This window comes from Melospiza georgiana, chromosome 9 (genome assembly GCF_028018845.1).
Source record: "Melospiza georgiana isolate bMelGeo1 chromosome 9, bMelGeo1.pri, whole genome shotgun sequence".
In the NCBI taxonomy this organism is placed as follows: domain Eukaryota; kingdom Metazoa; phylum Chordata; class Aves; order Passeriformes; family Passerellidae; genus Melospiza; species Melospiza georgiana.
Window position 1 is genome coordinate 10,848,738 of NC_080438.1, and position 15,191 is coordinate 10,863,928.

The 15,191-nt window shown below is 41.0% G+C and overlaps 1 protein-coding gene across 1 annotated transcript; it reads right to left on the reverse strand.

The window, feature by feature from the left end:
* Positions 1 to 812: 812 nt before the first annotated feature.
* Positions 813 to 5,610, reverse strand: ZNF281 (zinc finger protein 281). Its single transcript, XM_058030014.1, has one exon. It carries the CDS (start codon positions 5,608 to 5,610, stop codon positions 2,992 to 2,994), a length of 2,619 nt encoding a protein of 872 aa, XP_057885997.1. The 3' UTR covers positions 813 to 2,991.
* Positions 5,611 to 15,191: the final 9,581 nt, after the last annotated feature.

Genomic DNA, 15,191 nt, shown 5'->3' on the forward strand with positions numbered 1-15,191 from the left:
CTACTTTCATTACAGTAAAATTTGAACTCCTTATTAAAGTAGAAAAATGTTTTGTTCTGCTCTATTTAGAAACATGTTTGAAGGACTAAGCTGTGCAAAGAGCTTATAAAATCCCACTACATTTTCCCATCATACTTTTAAATGATTCCTAGCAACATTCTGATTAGACATTGAGTATATTCCATATTTACTCTTTGTAAGGTTTTTGTGCTTGTTTTTCAACATGCCAAGGATTTTTCTCATCCATGTCACTGCCTTGATTGAAATACACATGCAAAGCTGAAGAAAAATACAGGCTAAGTAAATCCACAACCTACCTTGAGATTACCTAAAATGCTTTCAAGTATTTTGCTATAGTAGTACTTTTACACGACTTTCATTATAACGCAGGAATTAACAGAAGGGTGAGGGGGAAATTACAACCCAATAATACCTGCAAAAAGCATACACAGAATTTTCTACAATCTTTACCTTGAATTAAGTTAATGTACAGTATAGTCTGAACTTCCAGCAATTATGAAAAGTCTTTGCAGTTAACAATATGCAATTTAGACATCTTTAACTAAAATCAAAGACTTAAAAAGATGAGACTGTATAAACATTTAACTTCAGGAAATTTGTTAAGTTTTGCTAAGCTAAAGGTATGAATTAGACCCCTGTAGCACATTTTGATTATTTGACTCAAAAGGAAACTGAAGAAAACAAACGGAAAACCTTCCAGTAAGTAATATTATTCCTTCTCAAAATTCAATCTCCTAGTGTTTCCTTACTAAGTTATCAAAAGCATGATTGGATAATAGAAGTGATGCCTTTATAATTTTGTGAATAATGGATTTTATTAAGTTAAAGCAAACAGCCAGAACAATACATATGCAACTTCTACTACACACAATATAAAGAATGTAAATTATAACCTCTGTAAAACAAAAGAAAAGGAGGTACTAAAAAAGCCAACACAGTGGTTACGGACTATTCCATCCCTGATAACAGGCTGGGTTCTGTGTTTAAAGAACTGTTGTTGTTTGATTATTTAAACTGAAATAGCATGAAATACAGATTCAAGTATAAATAAAAAGTTAATGGGGTTACAGATTCTATGAGAAAAAACTCTAGGTTAGTGAGGGGGGGGAAAAAGTTTACTAGCAAGAGGTCACGAATGGGCTCAGGTTTCTATTCATAGTGGTGAGGGACAACAGGAGAAATTACCCAGGATTTTTGTAACAATTCCTTTAATAATACACCACTTTCATAACAGAAGTGTTTTACACTTGCACAATGTTAATAACTTTATTATACATGGAAGCCTGTAATAGGCTGATTACACAATAAGACTGCAAACAACCACTGGTACCTTCCTGACAACAGAAAAGTACATAAGACTGAAACATCACCAAGAGTACATAAAAAACCATCATCATAAACATCACCAAAAATTACATTAAAAAACTAATCAAAAAATTCATTTGCAAAAAGTGGTTTAGAGCAGTGCCACTGCGTTTCAGCAGCTTTGAATGGCCACCAGTATTTCTAGCAGGTTTCCATGGCTCCACAGGCATTAATCAGGATTCACATATAATAAATAATGTACCACAAAATATACATAAAGTAAGGCAATAATTCCAAAGAAAAGTTCTGTTGATATTAACAAGCCACTCAAGTTCTACTTTTGTAGTTGATGCCATCACCAGAATCCTTTGATGGAATTGCAGCCTTAGGCCCTAAAAGCCTGCCATGATGAACTGCTGCAAGCCCCTCTCTCCATAAAGAGCTCCAGTGACACCACCGGGACACTGCTGGGCACAGGGGTCTGTGGTAGCTGATCCTGATGCAGGACAGGGGCCTCACTATGTACAACTGGGAGTCGATTATTTCTTACGGTACATGGAAACCTCGACATCGTTCTAAAACAGGTGGGCGTTCATTGTTCATCACCTGATGTCATAAGACATCAGAAAGTACATCATAAAATATGCACTTTCTGGAATGTAAATCTTTTTAAATGCTAGCTATTAGTTTGGGATGAGAGAGAGTAGGGGAAAAGGGAAAAAAAAAGGGGTAGGGAAGAGGAGGTGGGGGGGGGGGCAGGTAGACAACCAAGATCAAGTCCAGAGGAACCAGGAACACAATAAAATAGAGGGAACCCTTTACACTAGAAGAATGTGAGAAGGGGAAGAGCAGGAGATGGACTTTTTTGAACCGTGTGTAACAAATAATGTATCCCAAAACCCTATCTGGATTAGGACTGTAGTTTCAAGTTGGGGTTCTAATGACATGAACCAGCTGCACACATTTTGCTCTCACGGTTTGTGTCAACAGAATCTCTTTACGGAATTACAGTCTTACACAGAAGTTCTGGGGACATTACTGTTCAATTAAAGCTACCGTGCTGGGCTCATCGTGCAGACCCAAGAATATTTGCTCCACCTGCCTGGAATGAGCATCACCTGGAAGAACAGGAGTACTTTAAAAACAACAAGATTTAGGTAGCAAAATTCTTTCAGATCAGCTGACATAAGAGACAGCAATTTGAAATGTCAAAGATCCCTTCCTTAAAAAGCTGAGATATATTTGTCATCATCTGTAAATTGGAAGTTCCAATACACTTGCGGTGCATAGAATTCCCATGCTTCATTACACTTTCCTGAGAGTAAAGCAATTAGAATAAACTTTAGTCCTAGGAACAAAGTTAATTTTTTGCATTTTAAAATCTTGGGCTATTCCCTGACAATCTACATAATGTAAATTTGATTGCTAAACATTGTCACTTGAACAAAAATGCTATTTTAAAACTATTGATTTTTGATTAAAAACCATAATAAACAGAGCTAAAAAAAATCACACTAACAAAATAAACTAAATATGAAAAGTTGCATTGAAAGGGCATGTTACATTATTCTTAAAAGGACCGTGTAGAAACATTCCAATGGCAGTGTTGTCAAAGTAAAACAAATTACATTAAGAAGACCCCACAGCCTGGTCACAGTCAGGACCTTACCTGTAACTCTGGCTGGTTGGGGTTTTTACTCGTGTACTACATGGCTCACTTACATCAGACATCATATTTGTATACCCTGAGAAATCTGACACTGAAGTCCTTACTCTATGGTCCACTTCTCCATTAGAGTTAGTGATAAAAGTCATTGGCACCCTGCTGCCCGACTTGAACTGAGAACCAAACGCTTGTGCAAAGTTCTCGATCTGGTAGGTTGCTCTAGGCTCTATGTCCTTCTGAGGATCTATCTGGCTGGTTAACTCCTGAGACGGGATCTGAAAGCTCGTTGAGGATTCTAAGTTTTTCTGTTCCTTCTGGCCAGTCAGTTTCTGAGATGTTGACTGGTAGCTCGAGGAAGTCTCCAAGTTTTTCTGCGGATCGATGAGATCATCCAGCTCTTGAGAAGGAGTCAACTGTTGATGCGAAGCCTCCAAAGCAGACAAGTAAAAGCCTGGCTGAGAGCCAAGCAACATCCCAAATGGAGGTTTTGGCAACGCAGTTGGCAATACTGAGGTAACGGACTGGCTGAAGCCACACTCAAGGGGAGATGTAGTGTATATCTGTTTGTCTGGAAACAGAGTGTGGTTATGGAGAGTTGAAGACAAGCTAACAAACTGGAAACTGGGTCCAAAAGCAAAACCAGTGCTGTTGGTTGTTCTTTCAAAGGCTTGTTGGAGGTATTTTGAGTATTCTTGCAACATGCTTGCCTTATCGTTTGAAACTGTTTGAGAGTTAGGGCTCAAGTTTTCTTCCTGAACCATGTCTGAATGTTCTCCTGAGGTGTGCAAGTCCACACGCTGTTCAGTTATACTGAAAGGATCTTCTTTCTGGCCTTCTGATTTGTGAGAGTACTGGTCCAAAAGGCTCTGTAAGACTTCATCAGGAATACCAGACTTGTCGTGGCAAGACTTGATTTCATTATTTAAAGATGTTGAATCAATAAGAGATAAAGGAGCTTCGTTATCCATAACGCTAACACCTGGAGACTGGATGACGGACTGCTGGGAAGTCATGTGTCCGACATTAAGTGAAAAGGCACTGTTACTGCTTGCAGTTTGTAAGTATCTTCTTTTCTTTGAAAACTGCATGGCATCATCATAATTGCTACTTATCTGACCCGGTTTACCACCTGTACTTTGGAGAAGGCCAATAGATTCTACACCGGTATTGGCTACTAGGCCTAGAGAGCCACTCTGTTTCCCAGACAGTGGTTTTTGCCCCAAAATATCTGGCAGTGGTGATACAAAATTAAGGTAATTTTTGTCTCCTTGTTTTCTGCTCGTTTTTTTCAACACCAATTTTGGCACCTTTTTCTGAAGTTCTTCTACACCTGTGCCAACTAGACCACCACTGGAAGACACAATTGGAATATCAACTGCATAACTTGGCATGGCCACATTACTTGTAACTTGAGATTCAGCGATTTTGCTGCTACACTTGCTTCCTTTGTTTTCAGTGGACGTATTTTTTGTTTTACTTTTTCTCCTTGAGGAACTTGTATTTCCCTGAGACAATGCAGCCAAGCTACCCATGCTATTTGATGATCCAGGCTCCATTCCGGCCCCTGCTTTACCTATGGCTTCACCACATGTTCTTCTGTGCTTTAACAGTCTATCAGTCCTTGAAAAATACTGCTGACAAGTGTCACATTTGTATGGCTTTTCTCCACTATGCGTTCTCTTGTGTCTTTCCATGTGGTACTTCTGGATGAACTTCATACTACACTGGTCACACCCAAAAGGCTTCTCCCTACTGTGGATCTTCTCGTGTCTCTGCAGCAAGTACTTCTGGATGAAGCCCATGCTGCACTGGCTGCACTGGAAAGGCCTCTCCCCGGTGTGGATGAGCACGTGCCTGCGCAAGTGATAGGAGCTCCTGAAGGCAGCACTGCAGTGTTCGCAGACGTGAGGTTTCTGGTTGGGGGACGCGACGGCACCTTCCCCATCTCCCACCAGGGGGGGTTTGGATGAAGCGCTCGGCTTCCGCTTGGCTTTGATTCCCTGAGTTTCTGGCTTTGGCCTCTTTGCCTTCTTGACCTGGGCGTCGTGCTTTGGCTCACCCGCGCTCCCTGGAGCGCCCTCGCCTCTGCCGGTCAGCAGCAGGTCTCGGTGGGGATGCTGGTGCAGGTGGTGAAGAAGGCTGAGGTCCTGGATCACGCTCTGGCCGGTTCCTTCGCCGCTGCCCAGGCCCGGGGGTCTCTCCTCGGCCGCTCCCCCGAAAAGCCCCCCGTAGTGGTGATGGTGCTGCGACTGCTGTTCCTCCTCCTGCTCGCTGGGCTTCTCTTGCTTGATGCTCACCAGGGACTGCAGGAAGCCCCAGGGGCTCCTCTGCGAGGAGGGCGCGGAGGGGAAAGCTCCCGCCGGCTCCTTCTTGAAAGTCACGTCCTGCGGGGGCGGAGGCGCCGGGGGCTCGCCCGCCGCCGTGGAGGAAGCGGCGGCGGCGGCCGGAGGTAACACGCACTGCGGGGGGTGCTGGGCCGCCGCGGGGGGCGCGGCCGCCCGGGCGAAGCTGGTGACCGGGGGCAGGCGGTGGTTGAACATCACCATGCCGGGGGGGAACGTCGGCTCCATGGCCGCCGCCCTCTTGCCGCCGCCGAGGAAGCCGCTGCCGAGTTTCATCCCCCGGGAAGGCGGGCCGGAGAGGAGGCGCGGCCCAGAGGGGCTGCGGGACCCGCCGCCCGCCCGCCCGCCAGCCGGCCGGACCGCGCCGGCTCAGCGGGCGGCTCCCTCGGCGGCCCGGCAGCCGCCGCCCGGGCGCATCGCCGCCTCCCGCCCCGCGCCCGCGGCGGCCCCGGCCCGGCTGCACTTACGGCTCCCGCCGCCGCCGCCAGTTACAAATATCGCCGCGTCCGCTCCACAATGGAATTAGCAGCGCCCGCCCCGCCGCACATGCGCGCCGCGCGGCACGCTGGGAGCCTCGGCCGCACGGGCCGCGGGCGCGCAGGCGCGGCGCGGGGGGCGTAGGGTGGGCGCTGCCCAGCGCGGGGCCGGGCCGGGCCGGGCCGAGCGGCACCGCCGGGACGCGCTCCGGAAGGCGCGGGATCCCTGCGGGCAGAGCCGGGCACGGCCTCCGCCCCCGGCACGGCCCGGATAACGGGACCCGGCAGCGCCGCCCGCCCGCGGCGGGACGGGCGCAGCCCGGGAGCGGAGCGCAGGTGCTGCCCCGGAACGCGCGGCAGGGCCGGTCCCGGGCTGTGCCAAGCCCCAACGCGGGCAGCGGCTGCGGCTCTCGTGACGCGGGTGGAGAAGCGGCAGATACAGAAAGGCTACAATTGAGATTTTTAACAAAGGCTCGAGGGTGTTGATGTTTGACCCCAGAGCAGAGCCATGAGACGCACGTAACGCCACCGAGATGCCGAAGCACGGCGGTGTTCACTGGGCTGTGTCCATCGGGCACGCTGGGCTCACGCTGCTCCCACGCTCCCTGCCATGCACACGCTGCCCGGCGGGGCTGCCGTGCCAGCCTCCCACTGCCGCCACCTGGGAGCGCCGAGTGCAGCCCTGGCCCCCGCGGGCTGGGACACGCCGGCAGCTCGGCTCCCCGGGGCTCTTGGGCCCCCTGCACAGCACAACCCGTTCTAACGATGCTCATTGCTTGAGCTGCATGAACGGAAATAATTCATCCTTACACTAGAAATGAGATAAAATTGTTATTTTGAAATAGTAACTTACCTCGGTTAATCAGGAGACCTTTTCCGCTACTTTTCTAATAGTCCATGCCCTCCTTGTAGGATAATAAAATATAAATTGAATTCTGCTTAATTTCTGAGTGCTTACTTCAAAAGATTTTTGTCTTTCTGTAAGATTTTAAAATGCAAGGATTAGAGGGGTACCTTAGCTTAAAAATTTGGAATTAAACCTATTAAAACTAACTTTTATTATTGATGTAATGGAAGTAACAGAGCAAGGTGGATAGATTCCTTAAAATTTTTAGGCTTTATCTGTCAAAGATATTTTCCTTTATGACAGGTGAGCCTATAATATAATACAGCAAATACTGTATAACCCTATAATAGCAAGTACTTTTCATAACCCTGACTGGTACAAAGGCTCGGGTCAGATCTTAAAATTTTAAACATTGATGAAAAAAGTGGAATTTTATGCCATTTCTGTACTTCAAAATTTTGTTAAATAAAACTAGGTCTTTTTATAATTTAAATATTTTATAGCATGTAAACTAACAGTTAATTTCAAAATGTACATTGGATTACAACAGTTTAGGCTTGTCAGGTTTAGCTAAGTGTTAAAAGACAGACCAGGAATTCAAAAAACTTAAAGCAGCAGTAAAATATTAGTCAATGCCTATGAGAAATGAGTCTGTCCCTTTATTCAGGGTGTCTGTGTTTAATGGTAAGCTGGGATGCATATAAGCCAGTCCAAGCATGAAGGGCAGTAGGACACTCGTATGGAAAGCCAACTTTGTCCCTCAGTTATCAAGATAAGAAACCTGTCATTTCTCTCATTCACTCTGTCAGCCTTGAGATACTCCAAGCAGACTTACCTCTGTGTTGTACACCCCATATATCAGGAAGATGAAGAGACCCTGTAAAATAAAATGGAGGGAAAAAGCTGTTAACTCTAATCATTTCAGCAGTAGAAATACCTGAAATAAACTTTCCTGGGAACAGACAAAAGAAGACACACTTCATCAAGGTCAATTTATTTTTCTATTTTTCAACATTATAAGCTGTACCTTGAGCATTTATTTGATAACATGGGAGTGCATCAACTATACTGTGATATTCAACTGTTTGAAAATGAAAAACTTAGCACCAAAAGATGCATAACATTAATTAGAAAATTTAATTTTATATTTGAATGGTCTTTCGACCAACAAAACAAATTTATTTCAGAAAGTGACAATAGGAAGATGCTAAGGCAAACTGAGGAGTGAACAATCTCTACTTCTGATACTACTTTCTGTAAAACTGAAAGTAAGAAAACATACACTACCAAATTCTACATTAAAGATATACTCCCACTTAAGTATTGACAAATTCATACACTTAATTATTTTAAAAACTTAAATAGGAAGAAAATAAGAAATGTACAAGGACAGAAAAAAAAAAACCCAAGCAGATAACATACATGAATCACCAAAGTTATTTTAAGGGCTTGTTTCACATTGGCCTCTTATTAGACTAAACAAGCTAAAACCAAACAAAATACTTCAATCAGTTCTCCTGAACATATTCACCTTGTTGAAGGCTGTGTGTCCAGGATCTGAGTTAATAGTGCAGCTTTGTACTGATTCCTGCAATCTGCAGGCAGAATCCTGAAAAACATACTCAAATTACAGTGAAGAATAGAATCACAAATGGAAATAAATGCAAAACATACATAGTTTGCTATGAAAATGCTTCTGTAATTCAGATTCACTGTGGGTTTATAACTTATTTTTAAACTTATTTGTAAAATTACCCTACCTTGTAATATTAGTACTTAAAATTGGGAATTTGAATTTGTCAGGGAAAAAAAATCCTGATTTTCAAACCAAAAATACTTTCTGGTAAGAAACTGCATTTGAATAGCAAACAAATTGCAACTTTTCAATCCAACATGCAAATTACTTGAAGACTTTTGGATTAATTCTGGATTTGCTCATCAGCAAAATCACTATGTTATTAAGCAGAGAGGAGTAAGAAGTACCATTGATATGTAATAATTCCATGGGTTACCCAATGCTAGCATAAAACTCTTGGGAGAGAGAACTTCTGCTTAATTTCTTTTGTTTAGTTTTTCAAAGAATCTGAAATCCAACACTTCCTTTCAGTTATTTTTCAGGTTACATCAATGAACTCAACAATAAGTAAGAATAGATTCAAAAAGAGCCAGCTGTGGGTTTGTGTGCCTTTGCCTACAATATGTATCACAATTATATTATGGTGCTCGTTTACAAACAGAACTGCCACAATCCTGAAGCTTGGCAACTCACATAAGTGACTTACAGACAAACTGATTGTGGAATAAAATCCCAGTTATCTCTATATTTAGAGTTAGTGGACCATTCTGAGTCTCCCAACACAGACTCATCTGAAATCTACATTAAAAAAGGAGGGGGTACAAAGTCAACATATTTTTTTCCTCCTATTTTCATTTCAAGTTCCCAGGATTTTAGGGATTTCCATCCCAGGCAAGAGGCTGCTATGGGTATCTGTCATAGAGAGGGAGGCAACAAATAATCAGCTGTTAAGATGAAAAAAAAAAGGGAAAAAAAATACATATATATAACTTTCTCAGGCTGATCCCAGAAGAGAGAGTAAAACCACATGCTGCTTGTTGTCCAGGTACTTTCATGAGTTAAAACTCTTGCCATGCAGTACTGGTTGCTCTGATATAAAGAGTAAAAAAAATTTTAAAAAATATACATTCTAGACTTTCAAGATTAGAATGCTCTTTTTAACCTAGGTATGCAAAAATAATGTGATAATTGCTTCTGAGTCTCTTCTGAAGTCTGTGAATCTCATATCATCCCAGAAAAACAAAGTAGTTAACTACTTAAGTTTGGATATTCACTAATCTTACAGAAAACTTGAAACAAATCATTAAAGATTCCAGAGCTTAAATTGGCATGCCAAGTTTTTGCTTTTCTTTAGCTTGATAACAACTCCTTTGAATATTTAACTGTTAGAAATATGAAATGCTGTGGACTTTCTTATCTTAATTCTTGTAGACTTCTGGGAGCTTTTGGTCTTGCTTTATCTCAGAGTGGGGGTGTCCTCCAACATCAAATTATTCTAAGAGAATCAGCTCAACAAGGATTTTACTTATTGCCTCAAATGAGTTACGAGGTCTTGGCACCCACAGCTGGTAATGAGGGGTCATTTTCCACACAATGCTGTCATCAGCAATTACCTGTACAGGATAGTTGTGTGGTCCATCTGTGGTGAAAATAAAGAGGTGCAGAGCCTCAGGTGGTTTGAAATGTTAATATTGTTGTCTTACATAATTGATAGTTTGGTTTCTTTAGCTCATTAGTTGCAAAAAGAGCTCCTCTGTTTATTTCAGTGGGCCCTGGTGTCAGCAGCAGTGTGGTTCTGTGAGCAGCTGCCTCAGTTGCTCAGGCTGGTCAGATATTCATTCATTGACTTCTGGGAATTAAACAGTGTTATGACCAAGCCAGTAATTTTATCCAGAAATGTTTATGTTACCTGTTCAATAAAGTAAAATTCCGTCAGGAAGGAAAGCACATTTGTATTTTTTGTGTTTGATAGCACATGTGAACCCCCAGAGGAATTGTAGCCTGTTCTGCTCAGTAACAAATCCATCCACATCTAGAATAAGCCATCTATGCCTTGAAAAGGAAAAGGATTCTAGACAGAAAATCTGGCCATGATGGACAAAAGAGAGCATGCAAGCACACCTGCCATTTTTCGGGTCTCATGCCAAAGGAGGATGTGTTCTTGGTAGACTAAAGAGAAGTTAAAAACCTTCAGCAGAGTTTGAATTCTGCCTTTTGGAATCTGAGAAAAGCCCTGCTTAATTACATCTCTGACTGTCACTCTGGGCAGGGCAGGGCAGGAATGGATTGCTCAGCTTTGAAATTTGGCAGCTCTTGCCTGAATTGTCCTTGCTATCTTGAATAAATCAGTATCTGGACAGTTCTAATCTCTAGCAAGTTTGTCAGGATCTGTTCCAGTTTGGGTGGTACTACTGAAAGTTGACACTTTTATCACAAGTTCATTCTGCTTTAGGGCAACAGAAATTTGCATGGCAGTCGTTTTTATCAGAAGTTTCTTTCCATGATTTTAATGCTTGCCTCTCCTTCTGTTACTATTTGACATTTCTTTGTATGGACATATTTCATTCAAGATTAAACAATAAATTGCAGTAATTTTTTGGTGTGTTGAGACTGCTACACTGATACTTTCAATATTTTAAATTTCAGCATTTTTTCAATATACACATTCTTGAGAATGTGAAATTACTTCATCCTTCCCTTTAAGCATTCAGTCTCTGATTTGTTTGACAACTGAAAAGGATCATTAAGGAATCACAGCTACTAAAATCCTAATTGTAATACCTCAAAAGATCAATTAAATAAAACCATATTAGCAAAATATGCATGTAAACACTAGAGAGAAGAACCGTAGAAGAATAAAAATCAATGGAATATATTCTAAATAAATCAACACCTAATAAAAACAATTCAATATTTAAAAGCATTAAAAATCTCCAGCACTGTAAATTTTTGGATTGCAAGAAATTTTATGATTTATGGAAGAGATAAAGATAGATCACATGCAGCTATACTGGACTAATACTGCTTTTTTCATAAATTAAAAAATAACATTACTGCAGCAACAGAAACTGCAGCCTGCAAATAGAATTTTTGTTACTCACACAATCAGTCTTTCTGTAATCCTAAAAAAAAAATTTGTCTCAGCAAGGAGAGATTAAGAATTTACTCTTTGTTTTAAATCTAGACCTGTGCTAGAAACTGTAAGTCTCAGGAAACTTTTGTCATACAGCATCAGTTTTAATGCAAAGAATATCAAAATTATGGGATTTTTCTACCACAGTTGAAGTAGTTTGAAATCTTTTCTTCAACATTTGGGAAGCCTGAAGTTAGAAACAGCACTGTTGTGAAATTTCAAAGTCACTGTCCCACAGGCAACTATTTCAGCTGTCGTTGTTATCACTCAATTGGTGCTTGCAGGCTTTGCAAACAGGAGCAAAGTATGTGACTGAGTTGGATTTTCTGCCTATAAAAACTAGAAGCAAAACAGAAAAAAACAAAATCAACGGAAATTTTGTAATGCTAATTACCAGATCCACAGAGATTTGGCAGTAATAAACAGTCATAGCAAAGGTCCTGGAGCAAATCAGTAACTTACCCTGAGCAGAGCCGTGGCTTTGGCCTCAGAGATAAATTGTGCTGTGACTCGGTTGCATCGAGAACCCGACAGTTCATCTCTAGTTCTGAGCCATATTAAAGAGATGTTACTGTCAGGTGAAGTGGAAATGGACAGGTTGAGTGTAGCTCTGGATTCCAAACTGAGAATCTCTGCAAGGAGTGAAGTACAAAAACAGTTTTTACAGAGCCATATAGAAAATATTAGATGAAATTCTATATAAGTGCCAGTAGTATAACTGGGATCTAGGATATCAAAAGAATAGCTCATTCTCCACAGCCTTAGTAGATTAGCATTCCAAATGTTAGCCAGCCCTAAAGTTTATTTTAGATAAAGCCAGCAATAACCTCTCTGCACAAAGGTATGTTTAGAATTATAGGAAATACCCATGTTTAAAAAAAAAAAAAGTTGGAATGGACTTAGAGATGTCAGCTGTCCACCTCTCTGCATAAGCAAAATAGGATATTTAAGTATCAGGATAAGCTTTCATAATCCAGGTATAACAAATTTCTGACATAAATGTGTCATCCAACAGATTTTTTTACCTTTTACCCTTACCAAGATCGTGTTGGAGTCCCTAGACAAGCCTGTGTTAATCTGCTTTTTGAGGTGAGCAGGTTCCATTTTCTTCCTGTCCTTAAAGAAGAACTCTTGACTTTTGCAATAAGTCTATAAGCATTACAGTCAGGGCTACAGGATTCAGGAGTTTTAAAGGAAATGTATCATACTATGAAAAGGTTTCCTGCTTCTGTTTCTTCTTTTCCCAGTTTTACTTTACAAATCAAGATATATTTTCAGAGCAAGAAAAAGCCAAGACATGAAGCCAGTTGGGTCTTTTTCTGAGAAAATTCATTACCATAATCACACCATCACCATACACATCAAAAACCTAAACAGCACCAGTTACAGAGAGAGGAGACCTTCAGTTCTTTTTTTCACTACTCTGTTATTCACACACATAGTGGTCTGAAAACAACCAGCGTACCCAGACCTTGGTCTTGCTATGCCTTTGCATGATTCCACTGCTGTACAAAACATGTCTTTCTATACATTTTTGTTCTTAGAATATTGGCTGCAGGGAAAGAACTGCAAGTTTCATTCCACCTGCTTTTACAGGCTTATAACTTCTTCCAACTGCATCCATTCCTTGTACTTGTCATCCACTCAAGAGATTACTTTCTCTTGTCACTAACCCCCAATTTCTCATTGCATAAAACTCTCTCTAAGTCCCTTACTGAACTGGGAACACACAGGGAAGTGGATTATATTTCATACAAAAAATTAATCCGTGCTCTTGGTCTGCTCCACCCAAAATAAATCAACACACACAAATGAGCACAAAACCTATTTGCAACATGTTGTCACTTAGGTCCACATTTGCAAAGGTCTTCAAACATCCAAGTTGCACTGACTTCAAAATTAATGTCTCAATGAGTTGGAATCTGACTGCTGTTGCAGATCTGGGAAATAGTTGATAGTCCCATAATAATACACTGGTATTTTCAAAATTATGTCGATTATGTTGAAAATATTGATGTCTTGGTGTGGATCTGAAACTTACTTACCCAAATGAGCAACTACCCAGAAACAGACTTGCAAGTTTGGGGTTTTTTACTGCTGCCTGTTTTCTGTCTTTTAATCCTTGCTTGCCAGATGGACCCTGGTTTTCATGATAATATGAAAAAAGTTCCAAATATTAGGTTTTTATATTCTCAAAAGGATGATAATCCAGATGAAAAAGGAAAAAGTCAGATGCTTGCAAAGATCCACATGCAAATGTACAGTAGATTGCTTTGGGCAAGAAACTTAGAAATTTATTCTAAGCCTAAAAATTCATGTGAAAATAGTTTCCAAGGGTCATACTTATATTTCACTTTGTTGCATAGCAAACATGTGCAGTTTACAATTTGAGTTCTTTCATGAGCCAGCCCTGCCACTTCCACGATTGTGAAAGCCGTGATGGGTTCTGATTGCTCATGCAGGATCAAGCTATCTCAGCCATTTGCATTTCTATTGTATGGTGGTTTCCAAACATGCCTTTGAAATTCTGCTGCCAGTCTGGCAGTAAAACCTCTGTGCCCTGTGCTTTGAAGGACTCTTCATAATTTTCATATAGTATGCAATGAATCCTTAAACTGCTCACTTGAGGATGATAGTTAACCTCTAGAAAAAGATTGAAAAACACTAAACACAAACCAGTATCTCAGGTATAATTAATGAAAAAAACTTGAAGCACTTTACCTTACACACCCCACACCCCCCCAAAAAAAAGAAATCACTGAACTGTATGGCTGTATAAATAATTGATTTTTAAAACTCTGTCTCAAAATAGGTGCTGAAATTAATTGATACAACAGGATTGACCCAAAATGCATATGTTCTCTGTTCTCACATCAAAATAAATAAAAACATTTTAACTGGGGAGAGGAGGGTTTTATAGGAACAAAAAACCCAATCAGCACCACAGACCAATAAAAAACACCCCAGAAACTTTAAAGTTTCATTTGGCTTCATTTGGGAGTTTTTAAAGACCTCACAGAAGTATATTTTTAAAAGGTGGATAAATCCAAATTATTTACACCTAAAACCAACTCACACTTTCAAGGTTCATTCTTAGAAAAACAGTCTGAGAATGCAATGCAAGTTCATACAACATTTCTGTTAAACCAAGTTTTAATTTCTGCCCAGCATTAAATAATTCATAATTCAGTTAAGCATATTTAAGGTGGTAAGGAAAGAAAATAGGGTCTATTTCCACATTAGCTTGTGAGACAGAGTGCTCTAACAATCTATTTTATGGAAAGCAGACATTTAAGTTTTATATCCAAAGAATCATCTCACTTTGCATTGCAGCATCTCTTTCACATCCCAGTGACCACCCAGAAGAGTCATGGAACATTTTCCTGCCACCCTTCCCACTCTTCACAGAGTGGCATCCTTGACAACATTACACACATGATGAACAAGAAATGAGAGCAGCCACTCCCCAGATAAGACACAGAGCAACTTGGGGGCACCATGATCAGCAGGTCTGTGAGGAAAGGAAAGGACAACTTGAGACGAGGAAAGAGTCAAGAAAATTAGGAAACCGCATCAGGCTGCTTAGGCAGCTACAATAAAATTAGATCGGAACAGAAGGACTTAATGCCAGAAATTTGGTCCCAAACATCTGCAGCAGAGTAACTGTTTAAAACTAACTCTGTAAAGAAACAATCATTCTACAGCTTTCAAGGATCAATATATGTTTTGAATAGATATGGATACAGTGGCATTAATTGAATGCATCTGGTATTAAATCCTCCTTTCAAAAGCAGAGGTTAGTGTCTGAAATTCAATATATTGTAA

Excerpts from the sequence above, each read along its gene's own strand:
- ZNF281 (XM_058030014.1), bottom strand. The coding sequence starts at position 5,610 with ATGAAACTCGGCAGCGGCTTCCTCGGCGGCGGCAAGAGGGCGGCGGCC.